The sequence below is a fragment of the Schistocerca serialis genome, chromosome 2, assembly GCF_023864345.2.
Source record: "Schistocerca serialis cubense isolate TAMUIC-IGC-003099 chromosome 2, iqSchSeri2.2, whole genome shotgun sequence".
NCBI lineage: Eukaryota > Metazoa > Arthropoda > Insecta > Orthoptera > Acrididae > Schistocerca > Schistocerca serialis.
In genome coordinates, this window is record NC_064639.1 from 566,828,027 (window position 1) to 566,854,771 (window position 26,745).

General features: G+C 41.2%; 1 protein-coding gene across 1 annotated transcript in view; it reads left to right on the plus strand.

Annotated features, from left to right (window-relative positions):
• The window catches only part of LOC126456233 (collagenase-like), a 43,432-nt gene extending 23,074 nt beyond the window's left edge, over positions 1 to 20,358 (plus strand). The window contains exons 4-7 of the mRNA XM_050091986.1: positions 3,258 to 3,424; positions 6,008 to 6,106; positions 10,024 to 10,133; positions 20,182 to 20,358. Of these exons, the coding sequence (XP_049947943.1) occupies positions 3,258 to 3,424; positions 6,008 to 6,106; positions 10,024 to 10,133; positions 20,182 to 20,358 (553 nt within the window). The remainder of the gene's footprint in view (positions 1 to 3,257; positions 3,425 to 6,007; positions 6,107 to 10,023; positions 10,134 to 20,181) is intronic.
• The last annotated feature ends 6,387 nt before the right edge of the window (positions 20,359 to 26,745 follow it).

The window sequence follows — 26,745 nt, forward strand, 5'->3', positions numbered from 1 at the left end:
ATCAAATGTTTTCGGTTCCCATTGGAGAGGCACGTCCTTTCGTCTACTAATCGCATGGTTTTGCGGTGCGGTCGAAAAACACAGACACTAAACTTATTACAGTGAACAGAGACGTCAATAAACGAACGGACGGATCATAACTTTGCGAAAATAAAGAAAGTAAAAATTTTCGCTCGACGGAAGACTTGAACCGAGGACCTCTCGCCTCGCAGCTGCTCACGCTAACCACGGCACTTTTCTTTTTCTTTTTTCGTTCGTTGTATCTGCTGCGGTCGATGTCGCAAGACACCCGTTTCAGTTCGTCGTTGATCCTTCCACTCACTTTTTTTTATTACAGAGGGCAGCTAATCCCCTGACCGAACAAGCTGAGCTACCGTGCCGGCATGCACTACGGCGCTCCTGAGCTTAGACTATCTTTGATTTTGCCTATCTTGCGCATGGACTACTGAGTTTGTATATTTTGCTTATTTTTTTCATAGTTCCAACATTTTCTTCCTGTTTTCTCGATTGATCTGTGTTCCGTTTTTCAAGGCCTATCCACTGTACCAACTTATAACAAAATCTGAGGGGGGTTGCGATGGCGAGGTTCCCTTGTGAGTAGAATAGGAAGCCATGTCCGGAAACGTACCGTTTCGTGCTACAGTCGTTTAAGAACTTGTTTGGTAGGTAGGTATGCAACATGGCAGTCATGGTGGAGGAGCTCACGTGGGATCGGCTGATGTAATTTGACGTCTGCCCTCCCTCTCTGACCTGGTTCGAGCCTCATTCACGTGTCCGTGACTGTTAGAGCAACGTGATTGAGTACAAGTTGTGAAACACACCGACAAGATCCTTCTGAATGGAGAACCTCACTGTAATGGAAGAGCTGCTCGTTGCCACAACGCCAACGCTCGACTCCGTCGCATACCCTTTTCGCGACAATTATGCAACGGCTTCGAGAAATGGGTACCTTCATCCTTAGCAAACGTGACTTTGGAGCTCCAAGGAGACGCCGCACACCCGAAATCGAAGTTTAACTGTGAAAAACAGTGTTTGTGAAAACTGATTAAGTTTCCTTTTTGTTCCTTTTGTTACAAATGAGTGGAATTGTAAAACAAGCTATGTACTGGGTCAGGCGTAGTGAATTACTTGCAAATGTGGTCTCCTTAGTATCATATTTTCAAATGGCTATAGCACGTAAATGGTATGTTTCCGGACATGGGTTCCAATTCAGTGTCTAATGAGACCCCTCTTTAAGTCCTAGAAGTTTGTAACGGGAATTTATGAACACCCTGTATTTTGTTATTGCCTTTTTAAGTGATGGCAATCACTTTTTATATCCTGTAAGTCTTTTTCTTAAGTTACAAAAATTACTTCGAAAAATTAAAGTTTTTCCAAATTTGAAAATGTTCCAAGCTACAACACGATCATCTACCAAGAAAATATTCGACTGAAATTTTAATAGTTTGAAGTCGAGAAAAACTCGTAAATATTTTATTTGGTCGTCTATCTGTTAACTCTACCGCACACTAATAATCAGTAAGAGAAATCAAATTATGCACAAATATTATGAAAAACCAGCTACAACTCAAAAAATTTGTTGAAACAGATGCTACTGGCAACAAACACAAATTGCCATTTTCAAGACGGGTCAAATTTGCAAATATCATGTCTTTCATGGTAGAGATCTTCTTCTGTTCTGAGGTATACGATGGCGCAAGACCGACGAAGCATAACTTAACTGTTCAATGCCATAAATAGTTCTGAAATATATAGCATTTTAGTCACCATAAAATTCTGTACCTGAAGAATTAGCAATATATTCCAAATGGCTTTGATATGTTATACAGCACTTAAATGTCTAGAACGTTAAATATTTACAAATTCTACGCAAAACATACTGATGTCTACAACTTACGTGTGTAGAAAATGGGGCAAACTGCTTATGACGATCTCTAGAGTACCTTCCTGTAAATGATTCCAAAATCAGTCGCTACGGTGAAGTACCGACCAAAAAAAATCGTGCGTTCCTAGGTATAACTACCCTCTAGGTAGAATGCTCTCTCTTATTGATTACATCATTTATATACAATCTGCCATTTCAGAGTATCATAGATTACTTAATATTGCACATAATCTGATAGTTTCAGTGAATTCTTAACAAAATTAAACATAACTTTATATATATTACACAAAAGTAATTTTAATATTACAACCTTCCATACTCTTTAGATAGTTTCTCAGCTATTCTCTTGTATCTCAACATACTGAGATAATTTTATGTTACGATTTTCAATTAATTAGAGGAAAGCTATTGAATGGATTGATCTCAGATTTGATGAAACCTTATACAATCCAATATTATTAGAAAATATTGTACATTATACTGGAGTTCACCACGTCAGCTTACTTATTTGGGGACTTCCCTATTCATTCCACGCCAACTACTGTTTCGTTCTTTCGATAGCTGCATCCTGCAACAAGCTATTAAGTTCAGCTTGCACAAAGCTACAAACCAACTGTTTTCTTTCTTGTGTGGGCACCCTGTCTCAGTGAGAATAGCTGGTCTCATGATTCTGGAAACTATATTCCTGTTTTTCATTCCTATTTTTAGTTTGTTTACCCAGTGTTAAGCTGAAACAAGAATGACAAACGATTTTGTTCCTATCGCCACAAGTATAATTGAATTCACCGGCGTTTCTTTCTATAGCGACATCATCAATAACGCAACATATAGCCTTATGCATTTTTTCAAAACCAGACTAAATATAGAGCTGAACGGAAATTAATATGTTCTACAGGAATAAATGGGAAAAAATAAAAAAAATTGGTGACAAACACTAAACTTTTCCACCTGAATCACCAAGCGTGACTCGCTAAACATTTTCAAGAAAAGTATCAGAGATTATCGTTATAAAGAACCTTCTATGTTACCTCCATTTCTATCTATTACTTACATTGCACTTTCTGAGATCACCTGCAACTTTTATTAACATCACGATAGCGAGAAAATTATTAGCTCTCACCAAAGAACTTGCACAAACTGCAGGTTACAAATGCCAACTGCAGTAGAAGCAGTGCATCGCTGCTAACACATGTTCGTAAACAACTATTATTTGGACTGGTCGAGCAGGAACACACACACACACACACACACACACACACACACACACACACACACACACCCATTGGTCATGCTGTATTGTTTTGATTCACATTACCACATTGGTGCCGTATTGGGCCCTGTTTCCGGCTAACACACACCGCAATTGCCGCAGGTACATGGAGTGGACCATATACCTGGGAGTAATTGACCTGGTAACGACGGACGACTACTCAGTGGTCATCGTGACCAACTCAGGGTTGGAGCACCCCGGCTATGACGCCACCACGTTGAGGCACAACATCGGACTCCTGAGTGTGCCCGGAAGAGTCTTCTTCAACCGTATGTATCGCATCTATCATTAGAGTTTCACACAGTATTTCAATTACACGTTATTTAGAGACAAATACAAGTAGCTGCTTATGAACACCACTGTATATAAAACGGTGACTGTTTCTGTGTTACATCGACTCTGTAATAAACGTTCTATGTTACTTTTGGTGGTTCTATCACTCACAGCTTTCCGCGTGACCTTCTGCTTCTCGCATCTGAAAACATTTAGCTACCTAGTGAAAGTGGGAAGGGAAGATCAGAGTTCAACTTAGCTTGCCGGTTACCCAAAAGAAGCTGAAATCTAACCTGGTTGGTGTCCCATTCTTCGTTTCATTACGGAACTAGACGAATGTAAAGCCTTATTTCATTCTTTATACGTCTGATCGGTGCTGCCTACTCAAGTAAAAACGTTTGAAATCGTATTAAAAGGCTGGTATATGAAATGATATTTTAAACTGATCTCTGGTGTCAAAATGACCAGACGGACTGAGTCCTTGAATAGCATCTAGAAGTGGTTTACTTTCAATGCAGAATTTATGATAAAAGCACAGTAATAAAATCGACTTGAAAAGTTATGCAGTAATACCATTAAATTTAAACACTGCTATTTTCTGGCAGTTTCGATTACAATTACTGAAATATCACCACATACCTTTGTTCAGCCGTATTTTATTTTTAAACTTGAGGTGGTGTGTCAGTGTTCACAATGACTGCCAAGAGTTCGTCTCTTCTGCTTACTTTTGACGTCGGTGGATAGTAGCCGTGGCCAATGCCGCCTGTCCATCTGTCGCCAAGTGTTACATGCATTTCCTTTAGCGTTTTGCTATCGTCAAAGACCATCATCTAAAACAATGGTATCTCATTTTGTAGGAATTTTAAGAGGGCAAGGAGAATATTTGTCCGCCTCATATTGAGAAGGCTTTAACATAAATGATACTTTGTTTTTGTTGCGTCGGTGCATGCTGTAGAATAACACCAGTCAAGTGTCAATTTGATTTGTAGGATAATATTTGTTGTACAACATTTTAAAACAGTTTTGTATAAAATTGGCAAACTACATTACAGTGTCATCGTAGAATTCTTTGTTTCCAAGTCTTTAACGCCAATGGTAGTTCATTGTAAGTTTCGGCAAGTTTATAAAGGGTCTGCCCCTTCATTGCAAACTAAACTAAAGTAAACTCCGTCCGAACAGGCCATGAAGGCGCAACGGTACCGACCGGCCGCCGTGTCATCCTCAGACCACAGGCGTCACTGGATGCGGATATGAAGGGGCATGTGGTCAGCACACCGCTCTCCGGACGTATGTCGGTTTATGCGATCGGAGTCGGTACTACTCAGTCAAGTAGCTCCTCAGTTTGCCCCACAAGGGCTGAGTGCACCCAGCTTGCCAACAGCGCTCATCAGACCAGATGGTCACCCATCCAAGTGCTAGCCCAGCTCGTCAGCACTTAGCTTCGGTGATCTGACGGGAACCGGTGTGACCAGTGCGGCAAGGCAGTTGGCGCCCCTTCATTTTCAGCAAGTAGTTAATTTAGCTATATGTACAACAGATCATATTCATGATGAACATTTTGATGTGTAATATGTCAGTTAAACAAAAGCTGTACATACAGTTAATGAGTATATCCTTGTCTTCATACTGTCCATTTACAGGTCTGTAATTAACTTCTTATTCAACAGTCGTTCTATGATATGTAAGAAATACAAGGAGAAAGAACTTCAGTACACACTGGATAAAACTGTTGCTTCCTTGTCACAGTTATTTCTGTAGGAAAATAGCGAAAGAGTTTTATTTCACTCTTTCTTGTGTCAGCCTCACTAGAGGGAAAAGCGGATTACTTTGCTTCTATTACAGTATTTGGGAATGTTTCTTTTGCTATCAAATTATCACATAAGGCGAAACCGCCACACAATCCTCATTATTATATTTTGTCTAATGAATGCACTTTGGCTAAGTGAAGTAATATTTAAAAGTATTGCAAAGTTGAATAAAATATAAACTTATTGATGTCTATGAACCTAAACTTGAAAATTCGTTTCATGCCCATTCAAGCTGTAACTAAACGTTGTAGCAGGTCTGTTATATCATTTACTCAGCTGAAGCTTTACTGAATATATTGACGCAAGAAGTTAGAAAATTCTAGAGTGTTATAATTTCTGGTTGGTAATTGGAAATATGGTACATTTTATATTGCAAAAGTTAATAAACTTTGTATTTTTCAAAGTTTTCAGCAAGGCCTTTTGTGCAAAATAAATTACTAACCTTCATAAATTAGTAAATGACTTACTTTCTATGTTTATTTTGTCTAGTTTCTTTTCTTCGATTGACAACAATAGTTGCACCATCTTATCAAAAGTCTAATTCCATTTTCTTATTCCACTAAAATGGTATATCATTAACTGAGCGAGAGCAGTAGTGGGACTATGACAGAATACGGCTGAATGCCGCCCAGTAAATTATATCAACGGCCTACTGCCACTTTCTTAAACAGAGAGGTGGAGAAATCAGATCCATAATCTACAGAGGTGTTTACAATCAATGTTCAAATACTCAGATTTCTTCTGCACGCGCCCTTACCACTTCTGTTGCAGAATACGTGACGCCTGCCGCGCTGCCGCGGTACTCAGACGTGGACAGCACTTTTGAAGGCGTCGACGTCATGGTCACTGCCTGGGGGGCCCAGGCAACAGGTGGGTCTCACCGAAGTTTCCTAGTCAGCTCTGGCAGCAAGTGCAAAATTTCTGCTCAGTTTTCTCATTTAATGTCAGTCGCTGTCCTAATTAACGCCCCGGAATAATCCTGCCACCGTACCCTAGATCACTATCGTACGGCTTTGCCGTGGCTCTCGACCCACAGGTAGCAGGATCTAATCCTGATCGCGAAAGGAATTTTCAACATCAGTATCCGGCCAACAAGGGGAGGAGGGGTTGCGACGTACAGGATTTTCGTGTGCAGAATTAGATTCTGAACCTGTACGCAGTTTATCATGGAGTGATGCCTTGCGACAGTGTGGAAGATTAAGTTTCTTGATACGTGCAAATGTTTCCGAACGTGTCTAACTTTTTACTTACAGAATATGCTTCTTGAAAAACCAGTTAGCTCTTCGTTTGTATTGGATGTTGACATGGGGATTCTCAAATGTTAACACGCAATTTTAATCTTAAATCACAGAGCACTTGGGATCTTAAGTTTAGTCTATTCATTTAGACACCCGCCAATCTTTAAAGAGGTAATGCATTTCTCTAAAATGCTACTTTACGCGAAAAGGGAAGACGGAAGGTCAGGGTTTAACGTCCCGTTTACAAATAGGTCATCAGATCACGTATGAGGTCCACTATTGTTTCTCGCATACCTAAGCGATCTTCCGTGTAATACACAACAAGCAGTATTAGTGTTTTGTTTTCTTTTTTTTGGGGGGGGGGGGGATGAGACTAGTATTTTAATCAATGCAAGCATAAATACATAAACTGAAGAAGGTAAAAAAACGTTCTTAAAATTATCATTGACTGCTTTTCTGTGAATCGCCTCGTTCTCAATTTTAAAAAGACACAATATTTTCAATCCTGCAATTCTAGGGGTACTATCTCAATGATATGTGTAACACATGGCGAGGAACTTCAGCATTTTTAAGCGTCCATATTTATGAGAATTTAAACTGGAAAAAGCATGTTTTGGAACTCCCAAAATAAATTAGTTAAATTAGTTCAGCCACAGTTTCAATTACAATCATTGCAAATCTTGGGAAGAGACAAATCAGTAAGTTGACATAATGCGCATATTTTCATTCAGTAACGTTCTGGCGTAACTTATCTTTAAGAAAACAGCCTACATAGATCAAAAACGTGCTGTAAGAATAATAAGACATGCTCATTTTGTAGACATCCCTTTAAGGAGTTGGGCATTCTGATTACTGCTTCATAGTATATTTATTCTCTCATGACGTTTGTTGTCAATAATCCACCGCAGCTTCAAAAGAACAATGATGTGCATTATTACAATACCAGAAGGCAAAATGACATTCATTACTCAACATTAAGATTGTCTTCAGCACAAAAGGGGGTGCATAATGCTGCAACTAAAATTCTGATAACTTATCCATGTATATAAAAGTCTCACGGACAGAAAAGTGAAACCTGAAAACAGACTGAAAAGGTTTCTCCTTGGTAACAGTTTCTACTCTGTAGGAGAATTTCTATTACACTGTTTTGTAAAAGGTGATGGGTAGGAATAACTGGCCTACATTAGTATATTAAAAAAAAATAAAAAGAGCTTACAAATCTTCAGCATGTTGCCATATTTACAAATTACTTTGCGCTGTGAATGTAAAATGACTCGTTCTGCATCATTACGATTTATCGTGGAAAATGATCCGTTGAACATGATACTAACTAGAGACGGAATAAAAGCTTGGACTTCAAAGAACTTCAAAGGACCGATTCCAGCATTTACATGGAGTATTTTAGGAAACTCACGGAAAAGTTAAACCTGAATGTATTGACCCGGATTTGAATCGTTGTCTCCCTGAATTCAGGACAGTGTGCCGACCACTGCGCCACCTTGCCCATTAGTAGACGCGACAACTGGTACAGTGTCTTAGCTGACTTCTTTTTAATGCACTAAATGCTTTTATTGGCGAGTTTTTCACTTTCTGCTGTAAAAATACAAACACTTACACTACTGGCCATTAAAATTGCTACACCACGAAGATGAAATGCTACAGACGCGAAATTTAACCGACAGGAAGAAGATGTTGTGACATATAAATGATTAGCTTTTCAAAGCATTCACACAAGGCTGGCGCCGGTGGCGACACCTACAACGTGCTGACACGAGGAAAGTTTCCAATCGATTTCTCATACACAAACAGCAGTTGACCGGCGTTGCCTGGTGAAACGTTGTTGTGATGCCTCGTGTAAGGAGGATAAAAGGGTACCATCACGTTTCCGACTTTGATAAAGGTCGGATTGTTGCCTACCGCGATTGTGGTTTATCGTATCGCGACTTTGCTGCTCGCGTTGGTCGAGATCCAATGACTGTTAGTAGAATATGGAATCGGTGGGTTCAGGAGGGTAATACGGAGCGCCGTGCTGGATCACAACGGCCTCGTATCACTAGCAGTCGAGATGACAGGCATCTTATTCGCATGGCTGTAACAGATCGTGCAGCCACGTCTCGATCCCTGAGTCAACAGATGGGGACGATTGCAAGACAACAACCATCTGCACGAACAGTTCGACGACGTTTGCAGAAGCATGGACTATCAGCTCGGAGACCGTGGCTGCGGTTACCCTTGACGTTGTATCACATACAGGAGCGCCTGCGATGGTGTACTCAACGACGAACCTGAGTGCACGAATGGCAAAACGTCATTTTTTCCGATGAATCCAGGTTCTGTTTACAGCATCATGATGGTCGCATCCGTGTTTGGCGACATTGGGGTGAACGCACACTGGAAGCGTGTATTCGTCATCGCCATACCGGAGTGTCACCCGGCCTGATGGTATGGGGTGCCATTGGTTACACGTCTCGGTCACCTCTTGTTCGCATTGACGCAACTTTGAACAGTGGGCGTAACATTTCAGATGTGTTACGACCCGTGGCTCTACCCTTCATTTGATCCCTGCGAAACCCTACATTTCAGCAGGATAATGCACGACCGCATGTTGCAGGTTCTGTATGGGCCTTTCTGGATACAGAAAATGTTCGACTGCTGCCCTGACCAGCACATTCTCCAGATCTCTCACCAATTGACAGCGTCTGGTCAATGGTGGCCGAGCAACTGGCTCGTCACAATACGCCAGTCACCACTCTTGATGAACTGTGGTATCGTGTTGCAGCTACATGGGCAGCTGTACCTGTACACGCCATCCAGGCTCTGTTTGGATCAATGCCCAGGCGTATCAAGGCCGTTATTACGGCCAGAGGTGGTTCAAAAATGGTTCAAATGGCTTTAAGCACTATGGGATTTAACTTCTGAGGTCATCAGTCCCCTAGAACTTAGAACTACTTAAACCTAACTAACCTAAGGCCATCACAGACATCCATGCCCGAGGCAGGATTCGAACCTGCGACCGTAGCGGGCGCGCGGTTCCAGACTGTACTGCCTTGAACCGCTCGGCCATGGCTGCCGGTCGAGAGGTGGTTGTTCTGGGTACTGATTTCTCAGGCTCTATGCACCCAAATTGCGTAAAAATATAATCACATGACAGTTCTAGTATAATATATTTGTCCAATGAATACCCGTTTATCATCTGCATTTCTTCTTGGTGTAGCAATTTTAATGGCCAGTAGTGTAGTTTCAACATACAATCAGCTTCTATTACTCTGCGTTGTAAAGTAAGCTCATTGGCCTATTAAAAATTCAGTTTATTTTCTAGTGGTAGATTCTATAGATTCTCAGTTTCACTGAATCCTCAAACAGTGAAAGGAATTCAGTGACTAAAATAAACCAGTGTTAAACTAGGTATGTATCAAGGTAGCTTCGTAAATCTATATTGGCTCGTTTGACTGTACGCTACCTGAGATGCGACGTATGTAGGATCCGTTGCTTGACCAGGGTTTCCTTGTGTGGTGTTGCCTAAGTTTCCTCTGGCGCACGTGTTGACAGGCGGTGCGGCGGCACAGACCATGTGGTACGCTTACTTCCAGCCGGTAGCCATCTGCAGCCCCGCCTGGTCCTACTGCGGCATTGGGCGCTACAACGAAGCTATCTGCACGGTAAGTATAGATGAATCACTAGTCGACGCCATCTGAAGAACCCCCCCCCCCCAATACTAAGTGACAACCTCATATGTTTACAGGCTGGTCCCAAAACTGGTAACTGGTAAAACAGAAATTCACTAAAAACAGGGAGATTGAGCTGTCCCCACCCATGGGTTTTAAGTAATCCGCGACCCCTACGTCCAAAATTTTCATATTGTCTCACTAGCTATGTGCAAACTATTAGTCCTACAGAAAAAATGAATAGCAACTTTTTGTAGGAAATTTATGTATTGAAATTTTGTACGGGGATATGTTTTCGCTGAAGGAAGTTGCCTTGGAATCAGTCAAGAAATATACGTTTCAAGGTCACTTCTGTACGTTTTTCTTCAAAAGCCACGTACGATATTTCATATTCTCTCGCTCACTATGCGCAAGCTATTGGTCCTACATGTAAATTGACCATTTTACGGGAAATTTAATGTAACTGAATTATGTACTGGGATACACTTTCACTGGAGGCCACAGTTTCGAGATATTCAGAAAAACGCGTTTGAAGGTCACTTTTGTATGTTTTTCTTGAATAACTCGAAAACCGAGGCATTCAGTGAAAACGTATCCCAGCACATACGAGTAATTTAACTACTATAAATTTCCTACAAAAACATCGCAAGCGGTTTTCGAATGCGTTGCGGGTTGCATAAAACATATCGGCAGGGGCAGCTGCATCACCCTGTACAATAGCACAAATCAGCCATGTTCTTTGGAAAAATCATATTCGTATGGTAGATATATGTTATTTGTATTGGTTGACTTTTCGGTGAGTATGGTAAATCAAACAATGTATAGATAACGCTGAAGGAAATAGAAACGTGATGTACCATTTTTCCCAAAAATAAATGTTTATACACCTATCGCTACTGTCTGTAGTTCGAAATCGATAACATGCGAGAACATACACCTAATTAAGCATCTGTATTAGTTCTGGGACTAAAGTCTTATGGTCTTTCCTAAATGACAGCAATTTCGAGAGCAGCTACACTATTTATTAATTTATTATAACTTCCCTGATGCAATTTCGTCCTTAAGTAATTCTCTTGTGGGCCTCCGCTGCAGGCGCCTGGTTCATTCGTCGGCAATGAACGTTGGAATTTCCACCCCAAAACCGAAACTGAGCGTCCACTGCGGGTGACAGGTGACCTTTTCAGATGAATCACGTTGTTTGGCCCATTGGACAGATGGCCTTCATCGTGTATGGTGTGAGAAGCATGAAAGCAAACACCGAGAATGTTTCCGTGGGATTCCCTGGCTGATCTCGTAATTCTGGAAGGCACAATGGATCGTCACAACTGTACATCAATCCTTGGGGGCCATGTCCTTACTTATATGCATTTTGTTTTTCCTCGATGCAATGGCATTTACCAGCAGGACAACGCAGCGTGTTACACAGCCCGCAGTGTACTAGCATAGTTCTAAGAGCACTAGGATGAGTTTACCGTACTCCCCTGGTTACAAACTACCCAGATTTAAAATCAATCGCGAATCCCGGGGACCATCTCGATCGGGTTCCTCAATCGAGAAATCCAGATCAGCTGACCACGGCGCTGGAGCCGGTATGCTTCCACATCTCCTTCTGTACCTTCCAGAACCTCACTGACACACTTCCTGCACGCCTCGCTAGGTCTGCGCTGCGAAACATGGTTATTCAGGCCTCTGACAGGTGGTCACATTAAGGTGACTGGACATTGCATATTCTGCACAGCAGATGGAATACTTTTGACATGGCTGGCTACCACAAAGATTTAAATATAAATTTCACTACCAAAATTTTAAAAAGGAGAAGAAACAGTGTTGAAGAAAAAGAGAACGATAAATGAAAGTTAAATATATACAACTTTTCGAAACAGTGTTGAGAGTACAGATTATGGTGTATATGTAGATAGTGAGATGTATGTCACAGCAACCAGTATTTCAAGATATACAGGCTGGCGTTGATAAACATTAATTTTCTTCGGTTGGTGCTCCAAATCAACGATCTCTGAATGGAAAACAAATATTCGGGCATGTTTTGGTGGTATCCTACGTTGTGAACCAAGCCGACTAGCGATTTGGGAAAGTAATGACTGCAACGCCCGATGGAGAGCGATAGACAGCGCATGCTGTAGGTCGTGTTCACAGGGTCTAGCGCCAGCAAAGGTCACCAGAGTGCGAAACTGCGCTGGGCGGTTTCGTTGGTGGACGGAAGGAGCCCTGCAACGTCGCGAGTGCGGCAGATCAATGTCAGTTCTCATACACCTGTCAAGATTAGAGTTATGACTATAGTGGTATCGTGTTGACTGTTTTATTTATTCAAGGTTTCGACTTGCATACGATCTGAACTCTCTTTACTTCGCTCACACTAACCGTGTCGCTTGTATACAAATACTTTGGCTTGCAGCTTACTTGCGAAGTAGCTTCTCCTCATATCCTAGGTCGTTCTAACTTTTAACGTTGCCACATCTTAGCTGTACTCAACATTCCCCAATCTATGAATCGTATACCACATTGCTGAGCCGGCCGAAGTGGCCGCGCGGTTCTGGCGCTGCAGTCTGGAACCGCGAGACCGCTACGGTCGCAGGTTCGAATCCTGCCTCGGGCATGGATGTGTGTGATGTCCTTAGGTTAGTTAGGTTTAACTAGTTCTAAGTTCTAGGGGACTAATGACCTCAGCAGTTGAGTCCCATAGTGCTCAGAGCCACATTGCTGATCTCACTGATTACGGGTGTCACGAATTATCAGTATTAGTATCTTGCAGATACTAAATCCACCACCCAGCATGGTCCGTCACTCCCCACATGAATTGCTAGGCAACTCACGTACGCCATTTTTATATGGATGGAAGCTATCATACTTAGCAAATTTTTTTCTACGATCTGCCACATTTCTGTTGTGTTTAGGGAAGTACACCTTCGCTTCCCTAGTGGAGAAGACAAAAGAAACTAAGCAGTTGTCCCAAACGCGACCACAGTTATTTACTTCAAAGATAAACCTTTTTTTATTTCTCTTATTTAATAAAACGCCATTACGTTCGCTTGACACAATCCGATTCCAGTAGCTTTGTCGCCGGGCGTACCTTGGCGCTCACTTGAAGATATTTTAGGGAATCGTTTAGCATCTTGCTGAGCAGCACTGCCATTATCGAGCTATGTATGCCCAGTTCACGTACGTTTCAATGGCATTACAGCAGTACTACACACCACAAATAATTGAAGATGTCATTTAGGCGCAGAAACCTGTATGTTGGATACAGGGGTGTCAGTAACAGTGTGAAAAGCTTGTTGGAGGGTAGGTTGCGCTCAGCAATAATTGTTAAGAAAAAATTTGATAAGTTACGCGGTTTAAGAGTTAATTAGCATTGAAGTTGGCCAATCAGGCCGTTGCACACCCAAATTTGAGCGCTCCGCCAGATACAATTAGTGTCAGTTACTGTCGTCGCGTAGATGATACACGCGAGACTGCTCCGTCCTTGGCTCTAGTTCGATCCTTACTATCATGCCATGTCCAAATTTTATAACCCTGCCTTGTTCGATTTTAGGAAACTAAACGAAGCAAATGTCTGGCGACACTGTCTCTGATGGACGCTTGAATTTGCATGTGCAACGGCCTAATTGGCCAACTTCAATGTTAAACAACTCGGAAACGGGGCAACGTGTCGACAATTTTTCTTAACAGTTATTTCTAGCACAACATACCCTGCAGAGTCCTTACAAGCTTTTCAGATAGTTTCTGACAACCCTGTATACTTGTCGATGTTTTCGTGAATGCGTCAATTATTTCTGACGCGTCACTTGCGGCGTCCCCTGTCTGTGATCCTTCACTGCGATCATTGACAGAAATCAAAACAACTCGTGGAGTGTGGCAGTGGTTACATCTTTTTTGTTTTATCAAATGCTCAAACAGTAGCTTTGGACTACGACAAATGAGTAAAAAACTACGCCAAATGAGTTATAATGAAATTCAGACAAGTTAAACAATCAGCGTAATAAACAATGAGGTTAGGGATTTTAAAAAATCACGGATGTCTGGCAAATGATTCTTTCAGATTCACCGGCAGAATATCGGGAAACTGCAGTTAGCTCACGATCATTCGGCGTACGAAACATTTATTGTACATGTTAACTAGAATTCGAGCTTCATATGTAACTGAATTCAGGAAAGCGTATGGAGGGAGGCAACACCCGTGATCACGCGGGAACTGATGGAGCTGTGACTAGAATATCATAACTGTAATGGTTCGAAGAGAAAAATTTCGCTGCAGCCTACAAACTCCGTCTGCAGTTGTGCTAGTTTTGTAAACCGACTTTCAGCTTCCAAGGCTATCGTCAAAAAGGAGATGATGACGATGTACATTATGGGCACTCTTCGAAAAAATGCTACTGCCGTAGGTCGTGTTGCAGAAATCAACAACGAAAGCTATCTATGATAAATTAGTGATAATTATGAAAAAAGGTATTATTTGGAAAGCAGCGTGTTGTAACAGTCCACAAAGTTACCGCATAAAAGTGTGTATCTGAATTGTGTGATAAAATTGTGTATCTGAATTGAAATATATAGCTTACACTTACAGGTTTAGACGCACGTAATACACAAATGTACGTACTTTAGAACAACTGACTGTTTTGCAGCTTTGTATTATTTTGAGCAGGCGGTGCCGCACTGTTCATAAATATTGGAAAGAAGTCATATTTAAGAACCAGCAAGAGCTACTTACGAAGCAAAAACAGTTACAGTATTAATGCCTCCGAAGACAATGATAGGTCCACCTCGGTTAGTCCTAGAATGTGCTGAAGACTAACCGGGAAGACGAGCTTCTCGGGCGACATATATTATCTGATCAAAAGAATCCAGACTCCTGTTTGTGGACATTTATAGGGAAAGTGTCCATCTTTAGCCTTAAGACGGCCTGAAGTTTAATAGGGACACTGAATATCTGTGAAGGAATGGCAGCCCATTCTTTCTCAATAGGCAAAATCAGAGAACGTTGTGTTGTCAGGGTGTTGGAGGGTCTGGTGTCTGGAGGGAAGTCGATGTTCTGACTCACCCCAAAGATGTTGCATTGGGTTCAGGTCAGGACATGGCGCAGGTCAATCCACTTCAGGAAGGTTATTGCTCAGAAACAATTGCCTCACAGATGCTGCTTTATGACAGGTTGCATTTTCATGGCGATACGACTATCGTTTCGAACTGTGCCTGTACCGTACGAAGTACATAGTGCTGTAAAACGTATTCATATAATTTTGCATTTAGCGTTTTCTTAAGCGCAGTGCGGAGACCACGCTCCAGCCCCACTACTTGCTCCATACGAGTACTTCGCTATTGGCACTAGACGTGATGATAGGTAATGTTCTCCAGGCATTTGACAAACCTAAACCCTTCCGCCGACTGCAAGGGGGTTCAGAATGATTCATCATTCCAAATCACTCGTTTCCAGTGATCGAATAACCAGTGCCATCGCTCTCTACACCATCTCTAGCGTCGCTTAGAGTTGCCTACAGAAATATGTGGCTTATTAGGAGCTGTTCGACCAATGTCACCCGTTCCTCTTAAATCCCTGCGCACAATCATTGTGTTACCCAACCTCTGGTAGCACTCTGGAACTCACGAGTGATTCCTTCCACTGATTTCATGAGCTTTCCACAGTGAAACATTGTGTCAAAATATGGTAGAGAAGCCAAAGAGATTCTGATCGTATGTAAAGTACACCAGTGGCGAAAAACAAGTCATTACCGTCACTGCTACCCATGTTACCCGTTTTACACATGATGGTGTCACTAAAGCGGAGTTACTAAATACAGTTTTCCGTAATTCTTTCACGAAAGAAGACGAAGTAATTATTCCAGAATTATAAACCCAAACAGCTGTTAGCGTGAGTTACATAAAAGTGGATGTGTTAGGTGTTGAAAACAACTCAAATCACTTAAGAAAGGCAAGTCTTCCGGTCTAGATGTTATACCATTCAGGTTCTTCTCAGAGTATGCAGACGCAATAGCGCCTTTCGTAGCAATCATGTACAACCGTACATACTGTACTCGAAAATTATGAATTACCTTGAAGAAAATGACTTATTGGTACATAACCAACACGAATCCAGAAAATATCGTTCTTGTGCAACGCAGCTAGCTCTTTATTCCCATGAAGTAATGAGTGCTATCGACAATGGATCTCAGATCGATTCCGTATTCCTAGATTTCCAGAAGGTTTTTGATACCGTTCCTCACAAGCGACTATTAATCAAATTGCGTGCATATGGAGTACCGTCTCAGTTCTGTGACTGGATTCGTGTTTTCCTCTCAGAGAGGTCACAGTTCGTAGTGATAGACGGTAAATCATTGAGTGGAACAGGAGTGATATATGGCTTTCCGCAAGGTAGTGTCATAGGCCCTCAGCTGTTCCTGATTTACATAATCTGAGCAGCCCCCTTATCTTGTTTGCAGATGTAATTTATCGCCTAGTAAAATTATCAGACGATCAATTCCAACTACAAAATGATCTAGAGAGAATTTCTGTATGGTGCGAAAAGTGGCAATTGCCACTAAACAAAGAAAAGTGCGAGGTCATCCACATGGGTACTAAAAGAAATCCGATAAAATTAGGGTATACGATAAATCGCACCAATCTAAGGGCTGTCAATTCGACTAAATACCTAGTAATTACAATTACGAGCAACTTAAATTGGAAATATCACATAGATAATATTGTGGGGAAGGCGAAACAAAGACTGCGCTTTGTTGGCAGGACACTTAGAAGATACGACAAACCCACTAAAGAGACAGCTTGTCCCTCCTCTGCTGGAATATTGCTGAGCTGTATGGGATCCTTACCAGGTAGGATTGACGGTGGACGTCGAAAAAGTGCAAAGAATGGCAGCTCGTTTCGTGTTACCGCGCAATGGGGGTGAGACTGTCACTGATATGATATGCGAGTTGGGGCGGCAGTCACTGAAACAAAGGCGGTTTTCTTTGCGGCGAGATCTATTTACGAAATTTCAATCACCAACTTTCTCTTCCGAATGCGAAAATATTTTGTTGACACCCACCTACGTAGTGAGAAATGATCGTCATAATAAAATAAGAGAAATCAGAGCCCGAACGGAAAAATTTAGGTATTCCTTTTTCCCACGCGCCATTCGAGAGTGGAATGGTAGAGAAGTAGTATGAAAATGGTTCGATGAACCCTCTGACAGGCACTTAAGTGTGAATTGCAGAGTAACCATGTAGATGTGAACCACCTTTCGCAGGGCTCTATACTCCCTGTCCGGCAGCACATGGGGTCTGCGTGCTCTTGGCGTTGTTCCCTTGCGTTTCCTCTTCACAACCACACCACCAAGAGTCGACTTCGGCTGCTGCGGAAGAGATAAACGTCTCTGGTTTATCTGTTACCGAGATGCCATAGAGTACCAGTCCACGTTCGAAGTCCTCAAGTCCCCTCACAGACACACTGTTACTGCTTCTCAACTGACAGAACAATACTTTCTGTCTCCTTTTATACTAGCGTGTCCGCTTCTCTTGACATCTAGTTGTCAGTTACGCATTACATAGGAGCGTCCTCATTCTCTTGATCAGATTATGGTGCGCACAGAGCGTCTTGCTGGCGATCATTATAGTGGTTTGAAACGCGTGATTCCTAGAAAAAATATATGGTCGTTCTTTACCATGCTCTAGTTTCTCTGCGTCGTCCACCAATATTATTTATTTGCTTTTATTTTTTTATTTATTGATTTATTTAACCTGGCAAGATTAGGGCCATCAGGCCGTCTCTTACATCTAACCAGGCATTCTACTTATTTTACTTTCATATGTTTTCGTAGGCATGTTAAACTACATCTAGTACAAAAAGTGAAATAAACAATTACAAAGGCACACTTGGAAAAAATACATACATATAGAGTTTATATTCGTAGATGATAAGTACTGTTATAATTAGACATTATGAAAGAGACAGATCGTAGATATGAGTGATAGCAGCAGGGAGTATGAGGGAGGCTGATGGTAAAGGGAGGAGAAGAATAGAGACATGGTGAAACATAGTTAAGGAAATATAAAGGAAAAGAAGATTGCGTGGCTAATAGAGATAGATGAAGAGGAAGAAGAGAAAGGAGCAAGATAGGAGACACTAGTTTTGCTATTTGACAGAGGAGAGGATTGGCCTTGTTCATTAACTTTGTGGAAAACGTTATAAGGATGATAGTAGGAAATGCTTCAGCTTCTTCTTAAAAGCAGCAGGGGATTGAATTTTGCTCAAGGTAAGGGGCAGTTTGTTCAGAGTCGGACAGCGGCAACTGAGAAGGAGTTTGCAGAAGTTTTTGTTTTGTGAGCGGGCACAGTTCGGATACCAAAGAAGAGTGATCTTGTGTTTCGATTATGATGGCATGAAAGATGTTTAATCTCTGAAGCAAGGTACTGGGGTGCTTGCGCGACGAGGAGTCGGTGAAGTAGACATAGAGTGTGGTAGTCACGCAATTTGTCCGGCCGCAGCAACCCTAGCTGGGAGTATGAAGCACTAACATGGTCATATCGGCGAATGTTGCAGGTGTAACGCACACAGGCATTCATGTTTAGTTCTAACCGTCTTTTGTTTTCACTACTCATGCCTTGTTGAATTACATCACAATAGTGGAGGTTCGGTAGAACGAGTGCTTGCACGACCTGGCGTTTCAAGTCCTGTGGAAATACGTTGCGAAACTTTTCGAGAGCATAGAGACAATCGGACGTCTTCCGGCACACTGCGACTGTATTCTCCGCCCAGTTGAAATTCTCATCCAAAATTACACCCAAGTTCTTAACTGTTTTCTGATATGGTATTGGAATACCGTTGAGCAGGATAGGAGGCAGTCGTTCGCGGAAATCTGAACTTATTCATTTCTGATGGGCTACTAATATTACTTGTGTCTTTTTTGCGTTTAGTTTAAGCCCCAGGTTTTTCGCCCATATCACTACTGAAGACAGATCATCATTCATCTGAGCGACTGCAGTGTTTACATCTTCAGGTCTTACGCTCAGGTAGAGCTGGAGGTCGTCGGCACAGAAATGATATTTACAGGAGGACAGAACCACGAAATATCGTTGACATATAAAGAAAACAAATGTGGTCCTAAGACCGAGGAGACATGTTACGAGGGAGATTTTTCATTTACGCAGACAATACATTGCTGTCTGTCTTTTAAGTAGCTTTCAAACCATCTCATTGCGCTATCTGAGAAATTAAGCTGTTGCATTTTTCTGAGCAATATATCAAAGTTAACAGTGTCAAAAGCTTTGCTGAAATCTAGTAGCGTCAATATTGTTGCCTTTCGGCTGTCGATGGAATATTTCAGGTCATCAGTTACTTTAATTAGAGCAGTGTTTGTGCTGTGATGTTTACGGAAACCGGATTGAAATTTGTCATATAGGCTGAATTCATGCACGTGTTCAGTGATTTGATCATGAACAATATATTCAAGCGCTTTGGAAACAGCAGGCAGTATGCTAAATGGTCGGTAATCACTAGGCAGTTGCGGGTTTTCGATCTTGGGTCGAATTATGCTTCTTTTCCATGCAGTGGGGTATATTTCGTTCACGAGAGAAAAATTAAATATGTCAGTTAAGACAGGTACTTAGATATCGGCAACATTCTTAATCATGGTTATACTGATACTGTCATTACCCATCGCATTAGAAGAGCTTCTCATTATTGCTTTTGTTGCCGTATTTATTGTTACGTGGTTTAGATGGAAGGTATCATTGTTAGTTATACAGTTGGGGGATTCCTGTGGACGGTAATTATCAGCCGTGTGGGTATTCAGAGGCGCAGAGAAGAATTCACTTAATTCGTTAGCTGAGACATGAAAAGCAGTTTCCGATTTTGCCTTTCCGACCCCGAAGCTACGGAGATTCTTCCATAGAGTCGTGGGCGTCAGGTCACTGCATACAAGGGAGCGAGCGTGCCTGATTTTAGCATTGCGAGTGCATTGTTTCACTCTCTTCCGTAGCTTTCTATAATCTTCGAAACGTGTACGTGTACGTGTACTGAAAATGACTTCATGCCGCAGGGTGACTTCGGGAGTCCGATGCAGCGCGCCGAGTCCACTGGGAACTACACGCTGGTGGGCGTCGCCAGCTTCATACAGGGCACCACCACCTGCGAGGGTGCCACCTCTGGCTTCACCATGGTGGCCGCCTACCTCGACTGGATCAACCGGCACACGCAGCTGGAAATCCTCCCTTGATCAGTGTTCTGTGTGGACGTTCAGTGAGCTGCGGCTACACAGGCCTGTGAACATTACAACAACTGCACACGGAACTTGTGGCGTGCGCTGATATTATATCTGAGAAACTGTTCTGAGAATCCGTCGATTCCTGACTCAGCCAGACATCGAAACTCAGGAAAATGTGTAATGGAAGAACTTAAATCAGAATATGAGGCAGTGTACAAATCGGGATAACAGTGATAATTCATTTTTATTGTGGTTGTTGACTGAAAGTCCCAAAAGCAGTGATATGTGATTGAGAAGTTAGTCTTATACCTTTATTGTATAGTTGAAGCTATTTGACTTTTTTTCGAAGATGTGTAAATGAAAATCTATTTGGTGCTGTGCAAGACACTATCCTTAACTGCTTGGAGACATTTAAGCACACACGTGACAAAAAAATATTGGTGACAAACTGTTTGACATACCACGAGTAAATTTTTCTATTACATCAGGACGGTAAAATATGGGATCAAGTATTTACATCTATTGTGGCAACCTGTAGCTAATCAACGCTTTGTGGCAGCCCACGTGCAGTCTACTGATGGCTGAAACATATTTCACTGGGAGCAACGAGCTACCAACAATGCAATGTACATAGTTTTAGTATCCCAGTACACGACATATGGGTTTACTTACGTATTAATAACTGTGCTAAGTAGTATTAATCTAAATGCTACAGGGTATTTTCTGTATCAAACTATGGCAATAGAATGCAGTTAATCAATTTACCATGAGCTGACAAAGCGTATGTACGTGTTTATTTTCAGATTCCGTCCAGAAATGTATATACATTTGAAGCAATGTAATTAATTCTCTGAGAAATCGCAATGCTTGACTCAAGTCATTTGATACTGACACATCTTTTTTTTCTTGTGAACTGTACAAATTTAGAAATTACTACACTTCAACTGGAAAACAGTTCATCTAAGCTGATGTCAGCAGAGACGCACGTGTTCTATCTTTTGAAACTTTTCCCATGGATTGGTCTCCATATTACACGATTTGTCAACCTACTGAATTTCACCGCATGTTCAAGGTTCAGTATCATGAGGCATATTTGTCTCAGCAATAAATATACGAATGGATTCACGATTTTGCACATGGCGTGACACCGGTGTTCGATACTCCTCGTTCGTGTCGGGTGCATCGTGTGACTCAGAAGACACTGCTGTTATGGAAGGCAGAGTGGTAAAAAAATTGCCGAGAGACAGTGAATGACAGTAAAAATGTGTTTCAGCACACTGTACTGTATATGATGTTCTCCAGTTTCACAGAGTACCTGACCCCTGAATTGAAATAGCCTAGGACGATGCAAATGACCAACTTCTGTGGCCATTTCTTGCACATCATCAGAGACGAAACCTAGGTCCTCTACCACCAACCAGCGATGATGAGAGTGTAGTTCGTCACCTAAATTAAAGGATTTTCGAACACAGTCATCAGATAAGTGAGTTTCTTACAAATCAAATAACTATCAGAATAAAAGTAAATCTTGATGATTCAGCAAGTGGTGCAGAGTGAAATACATCAGGTTACATAATTGTTCTTATAACATGGAAACACGGGGTCTCACGAATTGAATATTTTTGGCGTGGTGCAGCAGAGTCAGCAACTGTAAAATGTAATTATATTAAATTTCAGCCTCCAGTTGCATAAGCTAAGAAACTTTACCTAGGTTTCGGCTATAATAATGTAGACTTCTTCAAAAATGTCACAATATAAAATTAAAATTAAAACATGGCAGATATTGTCCTTATCAAACTTAAAATGTTAGTACTACGTACACAGTCATAAGACCGCGTCACTTCTACTAATCTAGTAGATTCTACTAATCTAGTAGATTAGTAGAAGTGACGCAGTCTTATGACTATGTACTGTAGTACTAACATTTTAAGTTTGATAAGGACAATATCTTGCATGTTTTAATTTTAATTTTATATTTTGATATTTCTGAACAAGGTTACATTATTACAGCCGAAACCTAGGTACGGTTTCGTTGCTTATGCAACTGGAGGCTGAAATGTAATATAACGTCACGAATTGGTTTCTAGATCAGGTTATAATCCACAAGCTGCACTTTAAACACACAGGGCACTGTGTATTTATAAACACTCAGTATGTAGGCTCATCTACACAACACAATTAAAAATCTCCTCGGGGAACTGACAAACGTCTGACAAATTTCCAGGCTTCCCAAAACGAGTACGTAAAATTGTAGATTTTGACTCTGTAGCACATTTCATAAATTACAAGTACATTCACCTCATTACTTGGAAAAATGTTCAAACTAATAGCAGTTAATACATCGCAAGTCGGATTTTAATTATCTGTATTTTGTCCTAACTCACAAAAGGTAATTGTCAAAGAAACACATTTTCACCCTGAAATTCCCTACACGTAGCTAAACTACAATACTGGAACGAATATTATTCTAAGTAACGCACAGTACGCATGACAGAGTAAGGATAAATAGTATTCGACACTACATGAATCCCACACAAATGACAATCAGCTAATTATAAAATAGAATAACGGTAGTTGTGTGTTACCAGAATCTTCCGTCGGTTCTTGGTAGAACAACAGTATAATAAATGAAAAGCACCAGTTAGCTTTTGTTCTACAATATTACTTTTATTGTTAACCGGTTTTCGGCTTGCAAGGCCATCTTCTCACTAAATGTCTGAAGATGGCCTTGTAAGCCGAAAACCGGTTAACAATAAAAGTAATATTGTAGAACAAAAGCTAACTGGTGCTTTTCATTTATTGTAATTGTGTGTCTTTGTTCTTGTACTTTTTCACAAACTGTTCAGTTTATTGCTGAAGAGAGTCATGATTTCAATAAAACACTTAAATTCAACTATGGTTTCAATCTCCAGACTATCTGATAACAGAAACAGTAATTTCGGGTCTTGCGGTCGCAAGAATTTTGCAGACACAGTTCATTACTTTTGTTAGTGGATTTAATAGCATAGACCATCTCAAAGATTCACACATTTAAGCAAGACGTAACATGTCTAACGAATGAAGCAAGTCTTAACATGTCTAAGGAATGCTATTCAGAAAGCAATGAGCCCAAAACCACGCAGACATACGTTACAAATGAAGAATTTATAATCACTATTGCATAAATCGTACACTGAAGAAGCAAAGAAACTGGTACACTTGCTTAATGTTGTGCAGGGCCGCAATATCCTTTCTTTCAGGAGTGCTAGTTCTGCAGAGTTCGCAGGAGAGCTTCTGTAAAGTTTGGAAGGTAGGAGACGAGATACTGGCAGAAGTAAAGTTGTGAGGACGGGGCGTGAGTCGTGCTTGGGTAGCTCAGTTGGTAGAGCACGTGCCCGCGAAAGGCAAAGGTCCCGAATTCGAGTCTCGGTCCGGCACACAGTTTTAATCTACCAGGAAGTTTCATATCAGCGCACACTCCGCTGCAGAGTGAAAATCTCATTCTCGAGGTAATTCCCTGACGTCTTAACACATGTCCTATCATCCTGTCTTTTCTTCTTGTCACTGTTTTCAATACGTTCCTGTTATGGAGGTCCACTCTCAGACTTCTACGTCCGTCAGGAGAGAACCGGGTGGGCTGCGGTTGTGAGACAGCACCCGCCCCCTCTCCTCCCCTCCCCCACCACCCTCCCCTTCCCCCCTCCCCCTCATCACCACCCCCCCCCTGCCACGGGACAGAAAATGTTGTTTCTAGTCCATTCTCTGGCGCTACTTCTATTTGGTTATATCCGCTTTTTAAATGCATTGTGGAGAAATAGTTACATGGCCCAAATTATCGAGAGTATCGAATATGCATGGGAAATTGTTCGAGCTTTGAGATATCGGTTGTCACAGTGAAATCTGTATTTTTAGTGCTATCTAGTGACTTTTTTTGTGATAAAAATTACGGGTGCCCCCATGGACTTTCACCATACTCAATAACGCCGTCAGCTAGCTGCTGGTCGATAAATTTTTCTATTATCTGCTACATACACTTCGGAACTCGATATGGGTTCTGGTACAATGGAGCATTATTCCCTTTTGATATTCTGTGTTGCGAGAGTGGCGTTGCTGGTAGCGGACGCCTCGGATTAAACGAATCCATGAACTGCAGTAACAAAGGTTCCATTATTTCTTTAGCATTTCACTGTAACTATTTCATTTCCTCGCATAATGCAGATTCATTGACGGGTTAATTGTGACTGATCAGTGCAGGTCATACGCCTCCAAAAAAACCGAAATTAACAACTAGTAAACCCTTTGGCAGACTCACTTCGTCCTTGTCAAAATTATCACGACTGACCGGAAACATAAAATCCTCATCCACTTCACTGTCGCATGCTATACTTCTGTGTACAAAACAGTGTGACTCATCCAGTTCTTCGTCAGTTTCCAATGGCCTTACAACATATAATAAATCCTTAGGTAGGTCTGAATCTGTGTTTATCCAGATCAATTTCCCCGTGCCTTACGGTATCGTATCACGTGAATTGATCTTTAGGCCTGTGTCAGCAATTTATTGGGTACCAACTTCACGATCGGTAAATCTTGCGACAGTGTAACACATGTAGCTGGTGCCGCTAGCGGAAACAATTTCCTATCAACTTCAATTACACGCTGCAAAAGGTCAATTGAAACGTCCCCTTTGAACAATTATACACGACTGTCCTTAAACTGACACACAATATTTTTAGCGCAACGCAATCTGACTTTCAGAAATCCCTACAAAAGAATGGCCCTGACTAACATTAAACTATACCTTTCACAAATCACTTACCTCACAAAAATCTTCGCTGCTCAAGCTACTGCAATACAGCGAGCGCCACTACTGCCAGCTAAATAAAAGATTCAAATTACTGAAGGCACTAACTACTGACAGGGATAGTTAGCAAATGAAAGATATTAATAGAGAACAAACAATGTATTTACCTTGATATCATCATATATAAATATAGCAGTTCATGACAAATTTCAAAACTCCGCCATCTCTCTCCCCACATCCACCACTGCTGGCGGCTCACCTCCAACTGCGCAACGCTACGCGCTGTTCACAGCCAGCTGCCTAACACTACAATGGCGAGTATTACAACAATGCAAAGCAGCCACAGACTGCACACAGCACAGCCAGTGATTTTCATACAGAGGTGGCGTTACCAATAAAAAAACCTAAACAGCCTACTTACATAGCCACCATGCTCCCCACAAAAATTTTTACAAATTGGATTGGGCAGTGGCCAATACAGATTTGAAAAAATTTTTTCATAATTACAATAACAAAGAAATCAAATGCACACACTTATTGATACAATGTTGGTCAAAAGCTAAAAATTTCTCACAGTCCATAAAGACAGTCCACATTGTTCATCACAGTAAAAATGCAGAGTTTTTCTCAAAGTCTGAGCAGTAAAAGAAAATGCACATAGAAGTAGTGGATTTCCATGCAGTCTTGAAGAAGTAGTGTTGTCCTTCCAACGGAAAGACAGTGCTGACTCTTGACATGCAGACAGGTAATGGGCCACAACATAGCAAACCCACAGCAGAGTCATTCGACGTTTTGAAGAATATTGGTAGGTAGGTCATCACAGAGCAGACCCACTGTAGTCCTGGTAGAGATTACGGTATTGGTGGGCCACCAGAGGTGCAGACCCACTACAGTCCTTGTAGAAATAATGGTATTGATGGATCATCAAAGATGTAGACCCACTGTAGTCCTTGTAGAGATAGCCAGCAGCCATATGTTGTGACTGTGCAGGTGGACAATCACCATTGAAGAGTCTTGCGGATAATATAGCAAGTCCATAAACCACCACTTGTGCACTCACAAAGTTTTCGGAACTGTCCTTAGAACCAACAATGCTGTTATCCAGTCCCTTGCTGAATTATTAACACACGTGCAAACACTAACAGTCCCTACTTCTCACATATTGTCCATATACTATGACCAACAGAAACGTGTGCAGTGAAATGTAACTTACAAGTTAATAATATGATGAACTGGTGTCAATTACAATTTTATAACATAAGAATACAATTACAAAGGTTCAAAATACATCATTAAAGAACATAACAATACAGATAACATTTGTAGTACAGGCTTTACAACAGAATCGAAATAACATATACATCAGTGGAATTATGACATGAGTACATACATAAAAGATCACAATAACTTTTGAAACATCAACTTCACACATGAGCATTAAACAGAACAGAATTAATAATGTCTAACATCTTTACAAAGTAAATAACATGTTATTAATGCCAATTATATTCGAGGATAACAGTATTCCTCATCATAGTGAATGTAGCTTAATATTAAAAGAAGAAAAAATTCTATGAAACTACACAGAGACAGGAAGAAAACAAATACTCAAGGGTACA